General features: G+C 37.5%; 1 protein-coding gene across 4 annotated transcripts in view; it reads left to right on the top strand.

Moving 5' to 3' along the window:
• RRAS2 (RAS related 2) overlaps positions 1-22955 on the top strand; it is an 89506-nt gene that overhangs the window by 27765 nt on the left and 38786 nt on the right. The window contains exon 1 of one of the 4 annotated variants that reach the window (XM_035704253.2): positions 583-627. The exons of the other annotated variants lie outside the window; for them this stretch is intronic. Coding sequence (XP_035560146.1) covers positions 598-627 — 30 coding nt within the window. The 5' untranslated portion in view covers positions 583-597. Of the gene's footprint in view, positions 1-582; positions 628-22955 lie in introns of those variants that run through there. 4 annotated transcript variants of the gene reach the window in all.

The raw sequence follows: 22955 nt of genomic DNA, 5'->3' as shown, positions 1-22955 counted from the left end.
CTTCTAAATTTTTTATTTTATTCTATTTTCTAGCGTAATTTCCCATTTGTTTTTTTTTTTAATATTTTATTTATTTATTCATGAGAGACAGAGAGAGAGAGAGAGAGAGAGAGAGAGAGGCAGAGACACAGGCAGAGGGAGAAGCAGGCTCCATGCAAGGAGCCTGATGTGGGACTTGATCCCAGGTCTCCAGGATCACACCCTGAGCTGCAGGTGGCACTAAACTGCTGCGCCACCAGGGCTGCCCCCCATTTGGTTTTTAAAAACATATTCGCTGAGATTTGACCTTTTTTCTGAGACTTTTTTTCATTTCTTTCAAACATGCTTAAATATTTTATCAAGACCACTTTAATGTCTTCTTCAGATGATTGTAACTTCTCTGTCCTTTTGATGTTGGTATCTTTTGATTATTTTTATCCTTCTGTTTGAGATCTTTCTGGTTTTTGGATTTTCTAATTGAAACCTTGTACATTTTCATGCTTTGTTCTGAGGCTTTGGATCTTACTCAGGCCATTTATTTTAGTTGACTTTTTTCATACTACTCTGGCAGGAGAAGGAAGGTGGAGGTGTTGCCTCATTGCTGCCAGGTGGAGATAGATGTCCATGGAGCTGCCACTGAAGCCTGAGGTGGGGGACACTCCATATTACTCTTGGATAGGATGGAAATTCAGGCTTCCCCTCAAAATCTTCTTCGACACTGTTAGGGGAGAGTTTATAACCGGCCATTAGGGATGAAAGCCCTGGCTCCGTAGTTGGCCTTTTCTGACACTATTCCAATGGGGTGTTTATAGCCTTGAGAGTGGAACTCTAGGCTCCCCACTGGGCCTTTGCTGGTGGGGTATGAGTGTGACCATAGTGGCTTTTTCTTTTTTCCTTTTGGAGGGTGAGAGAGAATGTGCACACACGTGAAGGGCAGGGAGGGCATGGGGAGAGGGAAAGACTCTTAAGCAGGCTCTATGCCCAGCATGGAGCTCATTATGGGGCTCAGTGTGGTGCTTGATCTCATGACCCTGAGATCATGATCTAAGCTGAAATCAAGAGCTTAATGCTCAACCAACTGAGCCATCCAGACACCCCACATGGTGTGTGTTTTTTGTTTTTTAATTTATTTTTGTGGTGGTTTGAGTGGAGTAGGGTGGTTATTGTCTAAAAGCTTTCCATCTTTCTGGATTGCCCTTTTTATAGTCCCTTGGTCAGAAAGAGCATGCTTTTGTTGGAATTCTTTTTGTTTGCTCCTATTGGTATTTCCAGGTTGGAGGCTTTTTCAGATCCATTTCTGGCATTTTCAAGGTTAAAAAAAAACAAAACACAAGGGACTCACCACAGTTTTTTCCCTTGGTTTCCAAAGCATTAGCACTGCCTCCTCTTTGAGTCTTCTTATATTTGTTTTGTGTGTAATATTAAGTTTTACTTTTGCATAGCAGGAGGAATGGAGAAAGTATGTGTACTCTATCTTTCCAGAAGGAAAAGTCTTTTAAGGTTTTTTTTTTTTTTTTTTTTTTGGATTATATGAAATAATGCTGTAATTAATATTTTCCTTCAATGTTTTTATTATGTTTTTTAAAATTTCTCTTGACTTTGGGTTATTAACTTAACAATGGATTAATATTTTTGTACCTCTTGATGCCCATTGTGAGTTATTATTATGCTGTTCAACATGATTTTTTTTTTAAAAGATTTTATTTATTCATGAGAGACAAGAGAGAGAGGCAGAGACACAGGTTCCTCGCAGGGAGCCCGATGCAGGACTTGATCCCTGGACCCTGGGGATCATGCCCTGAGCCAAAGGCACATGTCTAACTGCTAAGCCACCCAGGCGTCCCCAACTTGATATCATAACTAGTTCAGCTCTATACCTGTTGTGTTTGAGGTGAGGTGCTTCAGGGGCAGCTATGTGAAGGCATGTATTATCCTTATTTATGACCAGAGGAGTAGTGTAGTAAAGAGATCTGGGCAGAGAAAGATTTGGGAATATAAAGTAATGAATAATTGAGGTAGCTTGTGTAGATGAGGCTTACCAATATGGAGGAGGTCATGGCTCAAGATAGAGCTCTGGAAGGCTGCCATTGAAAAGAGGACAGGAGGAAGAAAAGGAAGAGAATGATTGTGAATGCCTTGGAGAACTAGAGACAAAAACTGTGTTAGGTATTGCAGAAACCAAGAGGAGAGAGCTTCAAGAAATGTTGTGAGTGTTGAGCAGGGTCACGTCTTACATTGGTTAAGTAATCTAAGGGTGAAAATTCTAAGATTGCAATGAATAGGTCAGAAAGGGCAGTATTAATGGAATGATAGGAATAGAAGCCAGACTACAATAAATGGGAGGTTAAAAGAATTACTGATGGAGGAGAAAGAAGGAAGGTAAAAACTGGGGTGCATGTGTTTTAAAATTAAAAGAATAATTCTTGTTTATAATGCCAAAGAAGAGCCAGTATGATAGGAAACACGAGAATGGTGATGGCAAGGACCTTTGAGAAAGTAGAAGATTGAATCTAGAATACAAACTGAAGCATCAAAAGCTGAGCAGGATAGCAATATTTTTTTTTCCTCCCTGGAGGGTGGAAAGGAAATACATACATACGCACACACACACACATATACACACATACATGTATACACACACACACACAAATATATATAAAATCCAGTCACATCCATATGTGATTATGGATGAAGGAGACATTTTAGAAACAAGACAAAGTCTGATGGGAGTCTCAGCCAGAAATAGGCAGAATAATCTAGATGTACATAAATGCTTTAAAAAACTTTTTTACCTGGGGATCCCTGGGTGGCTCAAGAGTTCAGTGCCTGCCTTTGGCCCAGGGCGTGATCCTGGAGTCCCAGGATTAAGTCCCGCATTGGGCTCTGGGCATGGAGCCTGCTTCTCCCTCTGCCTGTGTCTGCCTCTCTCTCTCTTTTCTCTCTCTCTCTGTCTATCATGAATAAGTAAAATCTTAAAAATTTTTTTTTTTACCTAAATGGGTAATTTCATAGGTTACATTACAGGTATATCAGAATTGAATATATTTTAAAAACATGCTGACAATACAGTTCTTATGTCTTAAAAGAAAAATGTCAGTAGGATGAACAATTAAACAAAATACTGTGTTTTATCTCTCATTGAGTAGCAAAAAAGATAGAAATAAAAGAAGAAATATTTAAGTAAAATAAAATTCTTAAAAGAATTTTAAGTTATCAATTGACAAAAGTCAATAGAAGTGACCTATTATAGGTAAAGGTATGGGGATACGGATACTCTTTTACACTGCTCTTGAAATTATAAATCTAAAAGCTAAATTAAGCCTTCAGTTTCACAAACTTTGACCCAGTAGTTATTTTTCAAGGATTTTTCTCTGATCTGGGAATTTACTATATGGTACAAAGATTTATATACAAAATTTTATGACCATGTGACTTATGCTAAAATTTCAGAAATGGCTTATGTGGTCAGTAATAAAAGATGGATTTAATAATGGCCCACGTTACTAAAATTAATTTTTAGACACTTTGGTAAGGAAGAAATGTATCAGTAAGTAGGGGAGGAAAATAGATTATAAAAGCATATACAATACAACACAAGTTTAATTATGTATGCATAGAGAAGGAAGGACTCAAGAGTAAACATTCCTGGATGATTTTAATTAGTTTTGTTGTTTTTCTTTCCTGTGTCTGGATTTTCTTCACTGCACTTATATCCTAAATAGGGAAAAAGAACTTCAAACTTCAGTGCTGCTGAATGTACTCTTAAGGGAATACAATTGATACAGCTTTCTTGAGTATAGTTTGTAGTTTATCAATAGCCTATCCTTATCCTTTGACTTGATAAGCATACCTCCAGGGATTTTTACTAAGGAAATGAGTAAGAACCATAAAGATCATTTTACAAAGATTTATTATGACAAGATTTATAATAGTGACATGCTGTAATTGTCCTAAATAGGCCAATGGTTAAAATACTGTTCATCCTTCTAGTGGATGTAAAGCAGATCAATGCAGCCTATGAAAAATGATTTTAAAAATCCATATGTTGAAACAGGAAGTTGCTGATACTATAATTTACACAAAGAAAAAATATTACATGGTATGTCTTGTCCTGATTTTCATCCTTAAAATAATAGAAAAAACAATGGGAAGAAAGAGACCCAAATACTGAGTTATTTTCTTCTGTATACTGCTATAAGTTTTTTACAGTGGTCATTTTATATTTAAAAAATTGTAAATAAATAAATTTGCTAATTGATAGGAAATGTATGCCTTTACTGTATGCCTTTTACTTCAGTTAGTTTTCCTGTTATGTGGTAAACACAGAATAGAGTAAAATCAAGATTTCTTTTATCACTTAAAGCTTAGAAAAACATTTCTCTCAAAATCTGGTACATATGTCTTTTTCTCTGATCAGATTTTCTTATTTTGTTATATCTTTCTTTTTTTTTTTTTTTTTGTAAATTTTTATTTATTTATGATAGTCACACAGAGAGAGAGAGAGGCAGAGACACACACAGGCAGAGGGAGAAGCAGGCTCCATGCACCGGGAGCCCGACGTGGGATTCGATCCCAGGTCTCCAGGATCGCGCCCTGGGCCAAAGGCAGGCACCAAACCGCTGCGCCACCCAGGGATCCCTGTTATATCTTTCATAAGGGATCTATGTCTTGATTTCTGCTTTGCTCCAGTGATAATATATGTGTGATTGTTTTGAGTTGAAATATTAGTGCAAATTTCATTAAAAATAAGATTTTTTTTAACCTTACCATATACAGAGCAATACAAAAGTCTGTAAAAAAAAAAAAAAAAAAAAAAAAAAAGGTCAGAGCTTCCTGTTATGCCCATCCATTGCATTCCTGCTTGCCTTCTCATTCTTTAGTTGTAACCATGTACAATAAAATGCAACCATATTCAGTGGATTAGGTGAGTGTTGACCAATTTGTATGTCAAAATTATGTGACCATTAGCACAAGCAAGATAGAGAATATTTCATCACCCCAAAAAGTCCCTTGTGTCCCTTCCCAATTAATAATCTCCAGAGGTACCCACTGTATTGATCACTATAGTTTAATTTTGCCTGTTTTGGATTTTATGTTATGGAATTATACAGTATGTACTCCTTTGTGCCTGGGATGTTTTGGGATTCATCCATGATATTGCTTGTTTTGGTAGTTAGTTCCTATTTGTTGCTTGCTTGAGTTCCATACTATGATACACTGCAATTTATTTGTCTGTTTACTTGTTGATGGAACATTTGGATTGTTACCAGGTTTTAGGAACTATGAATAAAGGCGAACTGAAGGGATGCCTGGGTGGCTCAGCGGTTGAGCACCTGCCTTTTGCTCAGGCCTGATCCTAGATTGCTGGGATCCAGCCCCACATTGGACTCCTTGCATGGAGCCTGCTTCTCCTCCCTCTGCCTGTCTTTCTGTGTCTCTCATGAGCAAATAAATAAAATCTTTATTAAAAAAAAATAAAGCCACACTGAATATCCATATATATGCTACCATGTTGATTTATTTTTCATTTCTCTTGGATTATAAACCAACTTGTGGATTATTAGGTCATATTGTAAATGTGACCTGAGCTGAAGGCAGATGCTCAACTATTGAGCCACCCAGGCGTCCCAGTTGTACCATTTTATAACCAAAGGTGTATGGAAGTTTCAGTTCTTTTGGGTACTTACCAGCACTTGGTATTTTAGCTAGTTTAATGGATGTGAAGTAGTATCTCACTGTGGTTTTAATTTGCTTTACTCTGACTGATGACAGTGAACATCTTTTTAGGTGTATATTGGCCATCTGTTTGTTCAAATCCTTTGTCTTTTTAAAAAATTGGGTTGCTTATGTTACTGAATTGCAAAGCTTCTTACATTTGGAACACGAGTCCTTTGGCAGCTATGTGTATTGTAAATGTTTTCTTCTTGCCTTTTTGTTTGTGTCTTCCTATTTATTATTTAACTTTTGTTGAGGTATAATTGAGATATTAATTTATTTTTTTAAAGATATTATTTATTCATTCATGAGAAACAGAGAGTTAGACAGAGGCAGAGTGAGAGGCAGGCTCCCCATGGAGCAGGGAGAGCCTGATACAGGACTTGATCCTGGGACCCCAGGATCATGACCTGAGCTGAAAGCAGACGCTTAGCTGACTGAGCCACCCAGGCATCCATAACTTTATATTAGTTTCAGGTGTACAGCATAATGATTCAGTTTTTGCATATACTGGGAAATGATCAACACTATAAGTCCAGTTAATACCTGTCTCCATACATACTTTTTCCCTTTCAATAGTTAACTCTTGTTTCTATAATTGTACTGCTTGGGCTAGAATTTTTAAACTTTTAAAATATCAAGATAGTTAAAATCAAAATGAATGCAGTATATGTCCTTGTTTTGCTACTGATTTTTTTTTCTCCTTATATCCTATAAAATACTTTACAAATTTTTTGAATAATTTATATTAAGTGTCCTATTAGTGTTTTTACTTAATGTTGTTATGAGCAATGTAATTTTATCACATTTGACTACATGCTATAGATATTTTTTCAACTTCTAGTGTTTCTGATAGTTTTTGCATTGACAGATACATTCTGTTGCCTAAGTAATACTGTTTCCATTATTGCAGAATGGCATTTAAAAGTCTCCCTATAGCTGTTGCCGAATAAATTTGACCATGTTTGATGCGATGTTTTCATGTTTGCTTTCCTCTGTTGACTAAATTTGATGCTTTTTTTTTTTTTTTTTTTTGCTCACCCTTTTGTTGTTAAGCACCGGTGTTATAAGCACCGCATTGTTATATTTTATTTAAAGAGAAATCCTGTTGGGACGCCTGGGTGACTCAGCGGTTGAGCGTCTGCCTTTGGCTCAGGATCCAGGATCGAGTCCCACATGGGTCTTCTTGCAGGGAGCCAGCTTCTCCCTTGGCCTGTGTCTCTGCCTACCTCTCTCTCTCTCTCTCTCTCTCTCTCTCTCTTTCTCTGTCTCTGTCTCATGAATAAATAAGTAAAATATTAAAAAAAAAATCCTGTTGAGCTGCTTTTTTTCTAATGAAGCCACTTAACGTGACCATGATTAATAGTTGGCCTCTGTATTTTTCCCTCCTTGCTTTCTCATGTGTGACCTGTGTTTTAATCCTTTCATTTTACGGTGACTTACGGACAGCATTTCTTTTCATTACCTGTAGTGTGGGTGGGGAGTAAGTCAAGCTTTCATCTGTATTTTTTTCATCTCATGAGTTGTGGTTGTGGGCAAGAAGTACGTATGAATCTATGAAGAGCTGGTTGGAAAGACATTGAAAGTATGTATTATACGTTTTCTTTTTCCTTAAAGCATTTAGAGATTTGTTAAGTAGGGGGAGAATTTCTGTTGTTTGGACTTTATTGCATGAATTCATATTGTCACGATTCTAGTAGCACTTTTACTGATGTCTTTAGAATGAAATCAAATGAAAATTGGTAAGATAATCAGTTATTCTCCGGGAGTAAAATTTTAATCTTCACAGCCTTCTGGGGTTTTTAGGGTGTGTGTGTATAGGCAAACTACTGCAGACTTAGTTTGCTTAGTTTATGAGTGCAAATTAAAAGCCAGCTATGCTAGTACTGATAAAAATGCTTTTGATGCTAATGTAATACTGCTTGCCTCTTTTAATGTTAGTAATGGCAAATTGTATTTGTTCTTTGAACACATAGGAAGGGCGTGAAACTGATTTTTCCTCTGTGGGACTACTTTCCCTGGTGGAATAAAAGTTAGATAGAATGAGCATTTTTTCCCTCTTAAACTCTGAAGAAGACAACTTCCTCTATTTTGCATTTTTGGGTGGTGGTTATAGCACTTGTTTTGAGGTTTGACCACCCTTTGTTCAGCTATTTTTATTTTTACATATCATTTTGAGTACATTTAGTGGTATTTTAACTATAATAGCTTGTGTAATGAAATTCATGCATATTATATCTTAAAACTCTGCTGTTGTTTTGACTTATTTTGTATTAATTGGTTTATGCTATTTCTGCTTCATCTGAGTTTTTTTCTTTTTTTTTTTTAAAGATTTATTTATTTGAGAGAGAGTGTGCATGAGAGAAAGCATGAACAGAGGGAAGAGGCAGAGGGAGAGGGAGAAGCAGGCTCTCTGTTGAGCAGGGAGCCCAGTGATGTGGGGCTCCATCCCAGGACCCTCGATCATGACTTGAGCAGAAGGCAGACACTTAACTGTCTGAGCTACCCAGGCACACCCTGAGTTGTTTTTTTCTTTAGCCAAGTAAATGCCTAGTTTCCACCACTGAACTAAAAAGCCAAATAATTGATTTGCAATGTTTGTTTTCTCTGCTGAACATGTAAATTATTTAAGATATGACATAAATTTCAACTTATTGGTTGTTCGTGACCACTCTTCCACCCCCAAACACCCCAGTAGAGGATGGACTTTTTTTAAAATGAATTTTATATTTGCAATTTGCTTTCATTACTCTACTGCTAGACACTAAACAATATCTGGGTCACACACATTACAATGTTACAATGTTTTTTTCAAATGCCAAGGATCCCATAGTAGTGTAATATTTGGTTTCTATAGGTGAATAGGACTGGTGGTCAGCCAAGAGTGTCCATTGAGCACTTTTGTGCCAAGGACTGTGAAGAGAAGAGAAGGAACAGAAAAGACTGATGGAAAGAGCCCCACCTACCAGAGCAATAGCAATAATGACTGCATGGTTTTTATGGAGCAATATGACAACTTACATTCGAAGTAATATACTAACAGGAAGGACTTGAGTGCTCAGAGGGTCACAAATTGAAATTCAGGGCTCAGTTGGAATCCGAAGTTCAGGTGAGGGCAGCTGTGAAAAACCACAAAGGAGAGGTACAAAAGGGGCAGTTTTCAGGGGCAGCCAGTGTGGTCTAAACACAGGAGAGGACAGACATTTTGCTCTTAATGGAAACTATGTCCTAAATTGAATTGGAACTCTTGATTTTGTTACGTGAACTGGAGTAAATGCTTCAGAGAACTTTTACCATTCATTCATTCATTCATTCATTCATTCATTTACCATTGTTTAGCTTTCAAAGGTCTTACTAAACAAATTTCAGAATCAATGAAACTGGATAATTAAAAATAAATAGACGTCATGTAAAATAGTTAACAATTGTGTATTTCCTGGCACAGAAACTCAGTATACAAAATGCTATAAATTATGTAATAGTGACGTTTTAGAAGCCATATAACCTAATAGTTACTTGTAGATTTAAGCTGTCACTATGTCCTTTTGTGAATAAAGCATCAGGCATATGCCCTGGGATTTTCAGATTTGTACAAATTCTGTCGAAGCCTTCACTGCTGTTTTTGGGTTCCATACCATGGGGTAATAAGGTCATTTTTCAGTGCTATTCAAGGAGAGAAAACCAAATTACGCTGCAGAGGTTCTAGTATGTTAATGTTTTGCTGGATGCTTTTCTGTAATATTCCCAGACATAAAGTTTTAAATTTGAGTAAGTAGATTGAGAGAAGCCTAATGAATTCCATCCTCCCTCAAAATGGAATCAATTGCTGTTCTTTCTCTAATCCCTGCCCCAGTCCATATTGCACAGTAGTATTTCATGAAAAAAATTATCCTTTTATAAACCAAATAAAAGATACAGTGGAGGAAGAGACTCCTTATACGATAGCAAACAAAAAATACTTTTATGCACTAAAATGAAGTGTAACATTTCTGTCAGAAAACCTAAAAATGCTACCATGGTTCACATAGAAGACTTGAAAGAATAGAAAAGCACACTGTATTCTTAGATTTGAAGATGTAAGCTCTTAACTTATGTCAATTCTAAATGCTAATCTACAAGCTCAATGGCATTCTAAAAACACTAAAAGAATTAAAAACTCCACCAGTTACTCTGTTGTTAAGTATTAGTATAAGTTCATTTTGTAGAAGAGTAAATTGAATCTCAGAGAAATCAAGTAACCTCTCCAAGGTCACGAAGCTACAAAGTGGTTGAAGCAAGGCTTCACAACAAGGTGAGTTTGAGAGCTCAGACCTAAGAATAATATTTAGTAAGCACTTAAATCATTCAGCAATACTGTTCCAAGTAAAGCACTATATATATTTTTTTCAATTAGAATAGCATTTAAATATATTTGGAAAATAAGAATCTATGAGACTGCTAGAGAGGTTCTAGAGATAATGCATGCGGTGTTTGAAGATTTATAGGTCCCTCCACCCAGTTTCACTTTCCTCATATCCACAAGCAGCTATTCAAAGCATCTTTTTTTTGACTAGTTCATCTTTCCCCTATGATCTGTTCTTTATATGTCAGGTTTCATATATGTGGATTTTTTTGGGCCATCTATTCTGTTCCATTAGTTTTTCTGCCTATTCCGTGTCAGTTCCATTCTATCTTAATTTTACAAATGGTTAGGATAAGCCTCGCTGCTGTGTTCATTCAATAAAAAAGTCATTGAATGAATATTTGTGGCCAATACTGTATGTACTAGGAACTGTATATGTGCTGGCAAAACAGCATTGAACAAACCAAACAGTTCTCTCTTGTAAAGAATTTCTTGGGTGTTTTCCTATTCATAAATTTTACAACCATCTTCTGGTTCTTCTGGTTCTGTCACCTTCAGTGCCAGATCCAAAAACCTTTTGATTTTATTTTAAAAAAAATTTTAAAGATTTTATTTATTTATTTTAGAGATAGGGTGGGGGAAGGAACAAAGGAAGAGGGAAAAGCAGACTCCGTACTGAGCGCAGAGCCCGATAATGGGGCTTGATCCCACAACCCTGAGATCACGATCTGAGCCAAAACTAAGAATCAGATGCTTAGCCAGCCAAGGCACTCACGTGCCGTATCTTTAAGTTGTGTCATAATAATGAAAATAGGCATTTTGATAATGCTTTTCAAGTCATATGTATCTCCCGCTGTCTTTGGCCTTTATTTAAAGCTTTATAGTTTCCTTCCATAAAGGTCTAGAATATATTTTATTAGATTTACTCCTAGTTACCATTTATTTGCTGTTGCTACTGTAAATGGTATCGTCTATTTGACTAAAGTTTTGTAATAACTTGTATTCAGAAATGGCCTTTCTTGGGAGGGAGGCCTGAGGATTGTTATATAGATTTTTGTATCCAAATACCTTGTACAACTCTTGCCAATGATTATTCTGTATATTCTGTAGGATTTTTTGTATTGATGAACATATCAGCTAACAATTTGTTTTCAGTTCTTACTGTATTGTTTGGACCTCCAAATATAATGTTGAACATGGTGATGGTGGACATTCTCTCTTGTTCTTGATTTTAGAGTTTCACGGTTAAATTTGTTTCTGCAGGTTTTTAGTTCCCTTCTAGTCCCACTTGCTATGAATTTTTAAGATGTGACATTTTCTCATGCTTTCCTGTATCTCTTGTGATCATGTTATTTTTCCTCAATCTGCTCATATGGTGAATTATATTTGTAACTTTTTTTAAAAGCTTGTATATCCTTGTGTTCATGGATTCCTGGAATACTTTGGTCATAATGTATATTCTTGTGTTTGTATTTTTGGATTCTGTTTGCTGATATTTTATTTATGGGCTTTCGGGTTTTTTGCATCTATATTTTAGTGAAGTTGGCCTATGACTTTGATTTTCCTTAATGTCCTTGTCTGATTTTGATATCTGGATTATACTGGCCTCATGAGTTAGGGAGTGTTTCCTCCTTTCCTGTTCTCTGAAAGAATCTGTGTAATTCTGGAATTCCCTGCTCCCCGAAAGCCCAGCAGAACTGGCTCTTGTGACTTCTGGATCTGATTGTTTAGCAAGGCTTTTCTGTTTTTTAATTTTTTCTCTTATGTTGGTCCTAGGACTATTCAGGCATTCTAATTATGCTGTCCCCAAACAAGGCTGAGCTTAAATAAGAGGAGGGAGGATTTATTGATAAGAAAACACAGGAAAGGGAGAACTTCAGGAAGGAATCAGAATTTCAATTAGAGACTAAACTTTGGTCCAGATAAAAGTTGGGGGTGGCTGGATGGGAAAGGAGCTAAATCTGAGACTTTGCTGGTTAAGAAGGAGCCCTCCAACCAGGCTGACGTGGGTAGAGGTGGGCTAAAGTGGTCTTATTGAATTGACGGCCCCCCATTCTCCCTGCTGCTTTTACGCTGGAGTGATCAAGCAAATGTGCACCAGCAGAAAACAAGACCTGCCAGAAATAACAAACAGATTTAGGTTCCACCCCTAGCCCTGCAAGGGGGTTATTTTGGCACTTTCTGATCATTCAGTTGTTTTGGCGCGTTTTGATCATTCTTTAGAATGTAGGTGTAAAGAATAAAGGATGTCAGTGCCATCCTTGTAGAGTTCCCTACCCCATCCCACCACCTTTCCATGAAGGGAAATGTGTTGAGAAAATACATTTGCTCCTGGGGAGTCCTACTAGTAGAAGAGGAGAGCCAGTATGGACACTCTCCAGAGGTTTAAAAGTATTGACCTGCCTTTATTTCTTTACTACAATCAGTTTTCTCTTTTATTGTTAAGTTACTTAAGGTACTATGAAAATTAACTGGTATTTTCAGAGTTTTCCCATTTAAAAAAAAAAGATTTTATTTATTTATTCATGACAGAGAGAGAGAGGGGGGCAGAGACACAGGCAGTGGGAAAAGCAGGCTCCATGCAGGGAGCCTGGTGTGGGACTCCATCCCTGGTCTCTAGGATCACACCCTGAGCTGAAGGCGGCGCTAAACCGCTGGGCCATCGGGGCTGCCCAGTTTTGCCATTTTTTATATGCTGTTTCTTTTCATAACTGCATATAGGGTCTTCAAAAATAAATTATATTACTTAGTATTTTTACTTTTGCCCATCCATGCTGTTTTTTTTTCCATCCATGCTGTTATATATATATATATATATAATAAATTATATTACTTAGTATTTTTACTTTTGCCCATCCATGCTGTTTTTTTTCCATCCATGCTGTTTATATATAAACACAGTTTATGTAGTGCTTTTCAGAAAAATTCCTTTTTTTCAGCTTTTGTCTTCTATTCTTAGCTAATGTTTTTACATAAGTTTTTCTGAATGCAACAAAAAATGGATTAAGGCAAATCTCTGGGCCAACCTGAAGTTTAACTTTGGAGACTAAGTATTAATGAGTTTCTACAGAAAAAAATTTCAGTTGCTTTTGTTTATAGATTGAAATTAGTGAAATGAGCAAGTCAGCCAGTGAGAGTTGCTTAATGCAGTCCATTTACAATTTTTGACTTAATATCCAGTTTTAGTGTCCATTGACCTGACTTTAGGTAGAGAGTGTATGACTCTAGACAAGCATGCAGTCATTCTAGGTATATTGCTGCTTAAGAAAATGACTTTAAAAAATGTGTTAGAACATGGGAAAAAAAGATGTTGCTCTCTTGTGGTTTTACAGGGTGCCAGAGGTTTGGTTGCTTGTATGTTTCACTCAATTGCTTTCTGTTCAATGAGTAGGATCACCACCATGCCTCACAACTTTGCAGACTCACTGCAGAGGAAATAGCAGGAGGTAAAATGACCTCAAATGAATGTGGCTTTTTTTGTGGGATGAAGTGAGTAGACAGGGCTACAACTAAATAAACGAATTATGCAGGAAGACCTTTACTTAACTCATCTTTATATTCTTTTACTCTGTGACTCTCTCGCCCCTATCATTCCTTCTTCTTTAAACATTTGTACAATGATTAGTTTGTTGTAAATATGTAACATGATTACAGTTGAGTTGTTTAGTATTTTTATAATCTTATTTCTGGTAAACTCTTTCTTTTCCTCTTTTGGGCTGACAGCTTCCTTATTGTGAATGCCTTAAGGTAAGAGGTCTTAGACTCAATGTTGGTTGGATGGAACTAACTCGCTTTATCTTGTCATGTTGGATTCTCTTTATCCTGCAAGTTCCTGTTGTTTTGATTACATAATCATTTTGTACTTGGGAAAATAAAACTGATTATTTGTATTTCTCTACCATAAGTGTTGGGTAGCATGATGACCTTTTACCAGTTTAGTATTGGGTATGAGATGTTTTGATATAACAATTTGAAGGGGAAAGAGAGGGCAGCCAGGATGGCTCAGTGGTTTAGCGCCGCCTTCAGCCCAGGGCGTGATCCTGGAGACCCGGGATCAAGTCCCACATCAGGCTCCCTGCATGGAGCCTGCTTCTCCCTCTGCCTGTGTCTCTGCCTCTTTCTCTCTGTGTCTCTCATGAATAAACAAATCTTTAAAAAAAATAAAGGTGAAAGAGAAATCATAATGTACAGTAAACTTGCAGTTATCTGTGAAGGTAGAAGGGAGTCTGTCTGGATAGTTTTAGATCTATGTTTATTGCAGTGTCCGTCATACATACCTAGGAAACATTTCTTTGACCACTGGCTGGCTTATTACCAGTGTCAGGATTGACCGAGATGTGTGGGGACGGTTTGAGGTCTGGACATTTAACTCCATAAATATAGAGAAAATAGAGACAATACATTTATTTTGTTTTCCAAAGGTAGCTCTCAGTGTAATGTAGTGGTTTTGGGCACAGAATTGAGCCAGACTGCTTGGAATCAGTCTCCACCACTTATTGCCTGTGGCTTTGGGCAAGTTACTTAACCTCTTCTGTCTCCTCCTCCTCACCTGTAAGATAGAGGTGAATAATAATAGTGCTTACCTACTTCATGGACTTCTTGTGAGGTTTCAGTAAGCTAATGTATCTAAAGCACTTAGTGCCTGGCACATGTAAATATAAATTGTGTTCAGGCATTGCTGCCAAGTCAGTACATGTAATTCTGTGTGTACCTGACTTATGTGTCCCTGAAGGAGTTTGGAGTGTAAAACTTAATTTTTCTGTTAGTCAGATTTACAGTTATTTTTGAATAGCCTCAAAAGTGGGGATTGAAAGAATCGATAAGATATCTGTGTTTGGGTTGTCTTTACTGTACACCGTCTGTCTTCCTCAGGAAATATTTTTGTCTTAGCTGTTCCGTGACCTGGCCGAGTTAGGTTCTTTTGCAGTGACCACAGCAGGGAAGCATGTCCTGGGAGACTGGGATAGGTGGTTCCCCTGCCCTGGGTTAGATTTCCTGCTGTAAAGCAAAGGTTTTGCTTCTCTTAGAAGGGGCACCTAACTGAACAGATGTCATCTCATCCCTGGGCACTCTAGTGTTAAAAAGAAGTGAATGTCCAAATAGGATTTATTAGGATAGTGATTCATTCATTCAACAAATATTTCTCTAGGGTTTATGTGCATGGCCTTAAGGAGTTTGCAAAGACAAGGCTTTCCTGTCCTAAAGTAGAGTGTTGGTCCTAACTGAAGGGAAAAACATGAAAATGATTGTTTTGTTCTTCCTGTTATCTCTGACAATGGCCTGGTTCTCTTTTAGAAATGTAGTTTATGATTGCTCTCTCTGTGCACTTAAAAGTGTTGGTATATCAGATTTGTTTTGTAGAGGAAACTTAAGAGGGAAAACTGATTAAGTTCTCTCATCTGGTTAATAAGATGGTTAGGATCTGGTTAAGTTTCTTTCTGATAAAACGACCATTTCTTTTTTTTTTTTAAATAATAAATTTATTTTTTATTGGTGTTCAATTTGCCCACATACAGAATAACACCCAGTGCTCATCCCATCAAGTGCCCCCCCTCAGTGCCTGTCATCCATTCACCCCCACCCCCCGCCCTCCTCCCCTTCCACCACCCCTAGTTCGTTTCCCAGAGTTAGGAGTCTTTATGTAAAACAACCATTTCTTAGGAGTAAAAAATTACCTGTGAATTTTGTTTCCCAAATAATTTAGTGAAATGTCAATATGAATTTATTCATGTTGGCTTTAAAACTTTTTGTTGATAAAGATATTCTGCATCTCTAACAGGTCTGTTTTACATTTGGTAAATAAATTTGTTCTTGGCAAGATGTATAAATTTTGAATTGTATTTTCCCATTTATTTAGAGGATTACGGGTCGCAGCACTGCTCATGCTGACACCCGGACCTTTGAAGATAGTAATATCAGATGGCAGTACATCTACACCTGTGCCTCTCCAGTATTTGAGGTTAAACTCACTGTAGCGTTTGTTATCCAGAAACTATGGTATCTTATCCATTCTGAGACATTAAAAAATTATTTGTTTAATATCTTTGTAATTAGGATGCATCTTCCAATTGATGGCATCCTAGAATCAACAGAAGATGGCATTTTTTCCTTGTCTTGCCTTCTGTTTGACAACTAGTAGATGCCTTGAGGGCAAGGACTTACTCATTTGTGTTATCCTTCAATGTGTGATTTGCGTTTAGAACCCTACTTTTGCTGAATTGCAATGTAACAGTTTTTAGGATCATCTCAGTGAGTGTTAATTGAAATGAGAGTTTCTTTAGGAACTTTTGCAGGAGGATGCATTTAAGAGGAGGGCCCGGTAAATGCTGATAAGTTAAATGTGACTTCAATTGCCCCCCCTTTATACCCATTTGGTCTTCCTCTTGTGGTTCTCTTGTTCATATTGATGCAAACCAGAGACAAAGTATTACATAGACTTTACCAGAATTAGTTGCTTTTAGCAGATGCTAGTGAAGTGTTTAAGAATGTTACGTTCTTATTTATGATATGCTATTATTTTGTGAGCATCCTTTGGATATTGCACTATGCTATAGTCACTTTTCATTATGTAAATGAGGAAATGGGGAATCAGTGTGTTTAGAGACATGTTTATTTTCGTCCATGGTGATGGAAGAAAGGCCAAAACTTCCTGCACAAAGCTGCTTTAGAAGCATCTTCTGAATTACTATTTTTTTTTTTGGTTATTTTTATTGGTTTCAAATTAACTTATTTATAAATAGCTCTGTGATTATGAGACCTTGGGTTTTCACATCCTTATCATGATAAATCAGATGTTTGTTTGAAAGGTAAAGTAGGTCTAGACACCCTTTATCTTGCCCCCAAGTACTTTAATTATCAGTCTTGCAAAATCTAGATGGAATCTTAGTGCTAAAAGAAACTGTGTACTGAGTAGCTCTAGTTGTTTTCTATAAGTTAAGCTTTACATGTGGATGATTAGAAAAGTCTTATCTGGGACCTTAATTAGTATTTTACTGGAAATGACTGCCATGTAAATTTTAAAATAGATTTTATTTAAGAAAATTTTTAGATTTATAGAAAAATTGAGAGGATAGAACAGTTTCCATATACCCAGCATCGAGTTTCCCTGTTAATAACCTTGGACATTGTGCGGAATATTTGTTATAATTAATGAAGCAATATTGATGATACTTTGTTATTAACTGAAGTTCATACTTTAGTCAGGAGTCCATAGTTTTTACCTGTATCTGTTTTCTGTTCTGAGATTCAGTCAGGATACCACATTACATTTAGTTGTCATGTTTCCTTGGGTTCCTCTTTGCTGACTTCCTTTGTTTTTGATGACCTTGACCAACTTCTTTGAGGAGAACTTACAAAGTATTTGTAACTGCCCCTCTATTGGAATTTGTCTGATGCTTTTCTCATGACTAAACTGGGGTTACGGGTTTTTAGAAGGAAGACAGAAGTGAAAAGTGCCATGTTCATCACATCACATCACATCACATCACATCACATCACATCACATCACATCAAGGGTATCAACATAATTCTTACTATTGATGTTGATCATGGTCACCTGGCTGAGATATTGTGTGTGGTTCCTCTACTATAAAGCCATGTTCCATACCGTATTCTTTGGAAGGAAGTCGTTGTGTGCAGTCCACACTGAAGGAATGGAGATGCTGTGTAATTTTGTGTAAACATATCTAAATGGCAGAACAGTTTAAAATTGTACCTGGAGTTAGTGAAATTTTTGTTTTCAACAAAAACATCACTTGTTAGCATGCATTCAGAGATTCGATTTGGCAAAAATTTTCACCCTCAGTGTTGCAATCTTCGCTATTGTGTGGCAGCTTAGATGTTCCTCTTTACTACTTTTTGTGCCATCTATTTGATTCTTATTTTTGAGAAAATAAAATGAAAGCGAAATGTGGGAGATCAGTATCCAAAAACTCTTAAATAAAATTTGTTAGTATTTTGATCATCATCTATTGCTTTTTCTCTCTTAAAAATATTATTTCTAAAATTGAGGACTTGGTTGATATGTAAATTATGATTAGAGACCAGAACAGTTTAGGACCCAAAATGATGAAGGGAAAGCACCTTGTCGGAAACCCCCATGACAATAGCCTCTCCTTGTAGTTCCCATTTGTGTGTTTCAATTATAAGGCTTATGTTAAAATTAGATCAGAATTTCCATTGTACACTCTCAATTTCATAGTTGTGTAACTGCCATATAAACTTGATTGTAAACAAAGGCCTGTAATGCTGGGCCTTATTTGAGCAATAAAGGTGAGAAATTGTGGTGAGGACCAGATTTGATTTTAAAGGTGAGTATTAAATTTTTTTTCTTATGATTTCCCAAATTTTTTACAGCTGGGATATATTATTTTATAATAAAAAACTAAAGTAAAATAATATTTTGTTATGCTCTTGAGACTTTATTATTACATGTAATTATATATAGTTCTTTTTGATAATTTTGATAATTATACTTCTTTTAGACTATTTTCCCCAAACTATTAAGAACTTAGAACTATTTTTTTTTTTTAAAGATTTTTTAAAATTTATTTATTCATGATAGTCACAGAGAGAGAGAGAGAGAGGCAGAGACACAGGCAGAGGGAGAAGCAGGCTCCATGCACCGGGGGCCCGATGTGGGATTCGATCCCGGGTCTCCAGGATCGCGCCCTGGGCCAAAGGCAGGCGCCAAACCGCTGCGCCACCCAGGGATCCCAAGAACTTAGAACTATTTAAATCCATATACCTTCCTTCACTTTTTATTTTGTTGACTGAATCTTTCTAGTTCAGAGAATGAAAACTGTTCCTTTCAGGAACTGTGTGTCTATGTATATCTCTTTGTAATAAATTGTGGTGTTGGTACTCTGAATGCAGCTCAGTTTTAATAGTTTCGTGAATAGAAAAAATATTCTGTTTTGTCCTCCACTCTTCTTGGGCTTACGAACGACATACAAAAAATTATTAGTAAGAAGGGGGAATTCAAATTTTATAGGTGAATGTGTTAGATTCCTGGGTCTGCTATAACAAATTACCATAAATGTAGCTTTAAACAACAGAAATGTATTCTCTTGCAGTTCTGGGGCCAGAACCTTGAAGTCAGGTTGTGGACAGAGTTGGTTTCCTCTGGGGGTTCTGAGGGAGGATCCCCTTCCATGCCTTTCTCCCAGCTTCTGATGATTGTTGGCAGTCCTTGGTGTTCCTTGGCTTGTGGACACATCACTCCAGTCTGTCTTCACCTTCATGTGGCCTTCTGCTCTGGGTCTTGTCTGTGTTTGTGTGTCTCAAATCTTCCCCTCTTTTCTTTTAGGAACACACAACCATTTGATTTAAGTCCAGGATGATCTCATCTGGAGATCTATAACTTAATTGTATCTTCAAAGACCCTAATTCCAAGTAAGATCAAATTCACAAGTATGAGCATATTAGGAGTTAGGCATCTTTCTGGGTGCCGCAAGTCAGTCAGCCCACTACAGTGAGTAAAACCTTTTCTCGAATTTGCTAATGAGCATTGTAAAAGTACTTTTACTAAAGGGAAGAATAGTATCCGACCTATGTACATACAAATGTGATTCAAAATTTAGTTGCATGTTTATTTTCTCTTCGTGTGGTTTGTAATTGATGTGGCATTCTTGTACTGTAAAATTAGGCTGTGTGCATATAGGCAAGCTATAATTTGGGACTTTAAATGGTGTGAGCAAAGTCTTAAATTCTACGAACACATGGCATTTAACTCTTGACTTTTAAAATATACATATTTGGGTATTTTTGTAAGATGAATGTTTATATGCTTCCTTTTGATATGAATCATGTTTTCTCCACTTAAAAGAGTTTAAATTTGTCCAGTGATCTAGTCTGATTTAAATTTGTGTGCCACAAGGAGGGATTTCACAGAAACCAGGAATTGCTGGGTGGATAAATGGGGCTAAATAGTTAGAAGTAAGAAGGGTAGGTAGTCTTTGGTGTGAATAGACAGAGCCACTTTCTGAGAAGTGCTGGCCCAACCTTCTGGCATGTGGTTAGGAGAGAACCTCTGGTAAGAACATTCTCTCCTCTCCCACTTTGAGATGAAGGTCATGAGAAATTTAGTTCTTATTTTTAGGATAAGAGGTTTAATAAGGCTCTTTTTCTTTTAAGTTCAGTTGTGCTATAGACCCATGGCTACAATATTTGGTACTCTAATTTTTTTATTTTTTATTTTATTTTTTCTAATTTTTTAAAAAGAAGCCCCTTCTTCCATCCATTCTCTAGCCACTGGAGTCTGTTCTGTTTTGTAGTACTTATCTCAAAAATTTTCATATTGGGGCTCCTGGGTGGCTCAGTCGGTTAAGCATCTGTTGATTTCAGCTCAGATCGTGATCTCAGGGTTGTGAGATCAAGCCTGCTTGGGATTCTCTCCCTCCCTCTCCCACCTTCTCCCTCCTTTTCTCCTCTCTCCCCTTCCCCCACTGTCCTTACCTCTCTCTCTATCTCTCAAAAAAAAGTTATCTTTATTCTGCTTATTTATGTATTGTCTCTGCTACTAGGATGCAAGCTCCACAGGAGGAAGGAGCCACATGAGTTTTATTCTCACTCAGGACTATATCCCAGTTCCTAAGCAGTAAATACTCCAACAAATATTTGTCAAGTGAATGAACTTACTATACCATGGGTACTCTTGAAATCCGTATTACAGGGGCAGCCTGGGTGGCTCAGCGGTTTGGCGCCTGCCTTCATCCCAGGGTGTGACCCTGGAGACCCCGGATCGAGTCCCACGTTGGGCTCCTGCATGGAGCCTGCTTCTCCCTCAGCCTGTGCCTCTGCCTCTCTCTCTGTCTCCTCTCTATGTATTCTCATGAATAAATAATAAAATCTTTAAAAAAAAAAGAAATCCATATTACAGTGTTAATATTCTTCACTTGTACCTATATTTCTATAAAATGATTAAGCACATTTAAAAATGTATTACTGAAATAACTTTCACATATAATTGACCTACATTTCCCTAAATATGTATAAAATGCTTTTACTTTTTTTCCTCCTTGAATCAATAGAAATCTTTTGCCACAACATTTTAAAGGGTATTGTAAGTGAAGTGTACATACACACTGCTTCGATTGCCTTTGTGGGATGGTTGTTGACTAATCCCTGTGAAAGGAAGTATCAGAAAGACTTCTGTCCATTACATACCAAGACTGGGAAAGGAAGGCTTATTCTACAGCCAGTGTAGAATAAGATCCGAGCATCAAACTCTGTAGTGCTTTTCATTTTATTTAGAATAAGATCCAAAGTCCTTAATCATGGCCTTCAAGGCTTTGCCTCTTTTAACTTTCTGAACTCATGTACACTTTGCCCATTCGTTCTTTCTGTGTAGCCACATGGCCTCCTTGCTATTCCTCACACATGATACCTGCACTCTCACCTCACTACTTTTAATGTCTCTCTGCCTGCAGTGATCTCCCCCACATAGCAGCATGGCTGACTCCCTCTGGAGTCTAGGATTTTATTGATCTAGGATTGATCTAGGATTTTATCCTGAAAAGTCACATTGCCAGCAAAGCCCTCTCTGGCTCTCTTAAGCAATATCACATTCTCCTTGCTAGTTCCTGCTGCTGTCAGCCCCCTTTATTTTCCTTTAGAGTTCACATGACCTTTCCTATATATATTTTGCTTATTTATATGTTGATGGTCAACCCTCTACAAAACTGCCAGTCCCTACAAAAGCTGGGATTCCATCCTTTGCTCCTAATGCATCATAGGTGCTCAGTTAGCATTTATAAATTGGATGGGTTAGTGAATGAGCCCAAGGAAGGTTCATGTGGAAGTTTTAAAAGTTTAATAGAACATGGACCGTGAAAATCACCAGCCCCCTTTTACTTCGAGTTTTGCTCCTACAGACCATTCATTCTCTGTCTGGAAGAAATGAGAAATGAAGACGGGGTTTAGGATATTCTAGGTGGCAGTGGATAGAAGGGAAAGGAAATGAAAAGGGAAGCAACCAGGCCCTGGGCAGCAAAAGTTACAGCCAGAAGAGAGATGTCAGCTACCTGCTTTATGAGGCAGCCTTTTCTAAGTTTGGAAATAAAGAGAACCATTTATTTATTTGTTTGTTTGTTTATTTTTAAAAGATTTTATTTATTTGAGAGAGAGAGAGGGAGGGAGCACAGGAGCAGGGGGGAGGGGCAGAGGGAGAGGGAGAAGCAGGCTCCAGCTGAGCAGAGCTCCATCCCAGGACTCTGAGATCATGACCTGAGCTGAAGGCAGACACTTAACCTACTGAGCCACCAGGTGCCCCAAGAGAACCAAATTTTATTTTATTTTATTTTTAACGATTTTATTTATTTATTTATTTATTTATTTATTTATTTATTTATTCATTCATTCATTCATTCATTCATTCATTAGAGATAGAGAGAGAGAGAGAGAGAGAGAGGCAGAGACACAGACAGAGGGAGAAGCAGACTCCATGCAGGGAGCCCGACGTGGGACTCAATCCCGGGTCTCCAGAATCAGGCCCTGGGCTGAAGGTGGCACTAAACCGCTGAGCCACCCTGGCTGCCCGGGAACCAAATTTTAAATGCTTCCTTTGAGCTGAGCAGTCCACAGTAGCCCTTTCAAATGAGAATCACTGTGGCCATCTGATAGGTCAGGAAATTGAGATTTGAAATCCCAAGATCACACATCAGGTAATTGGGATATCCAGGCCTGACAGATTCCAAAGTCCATGCTCTTTCTTGTACTTAGTTTATAATACCTGGAGGGGGGATCCCTGGGTGGCGCAGCAGTTTGGCGCCTGCCTTTGGCCCAGGGCGCAATCCTGGAGACCCGGGATCGAGTCCCACATTGGGCTCCGGGTGCATGGAGCCTGCTTCTCCCTCTGCCTGTGTCTCTGCCTCTCTCTCTCTCTGTGACTATCATAAGTAAATAAAAATTAAAAAAAATT

The sequence above is a fragment of the Canis lupus genome, chromosome 21 (genome assembly GCF_003254725.2).
Source record: "Canis lupus dingo isolate Sandy chromosome 21, ASM325472v2, whole genome shotgun sequence".
NCBI lineage: Eukaryota > Metazoa > Chordata > Mammalia > Carnivora > Canidae > Canis > Canis lupus.
The sequence above is the reverse complement of the archived record's forward strand: the minus strand, read 5'-3'. Positions and strand labels throughout refer to the sequence as shown.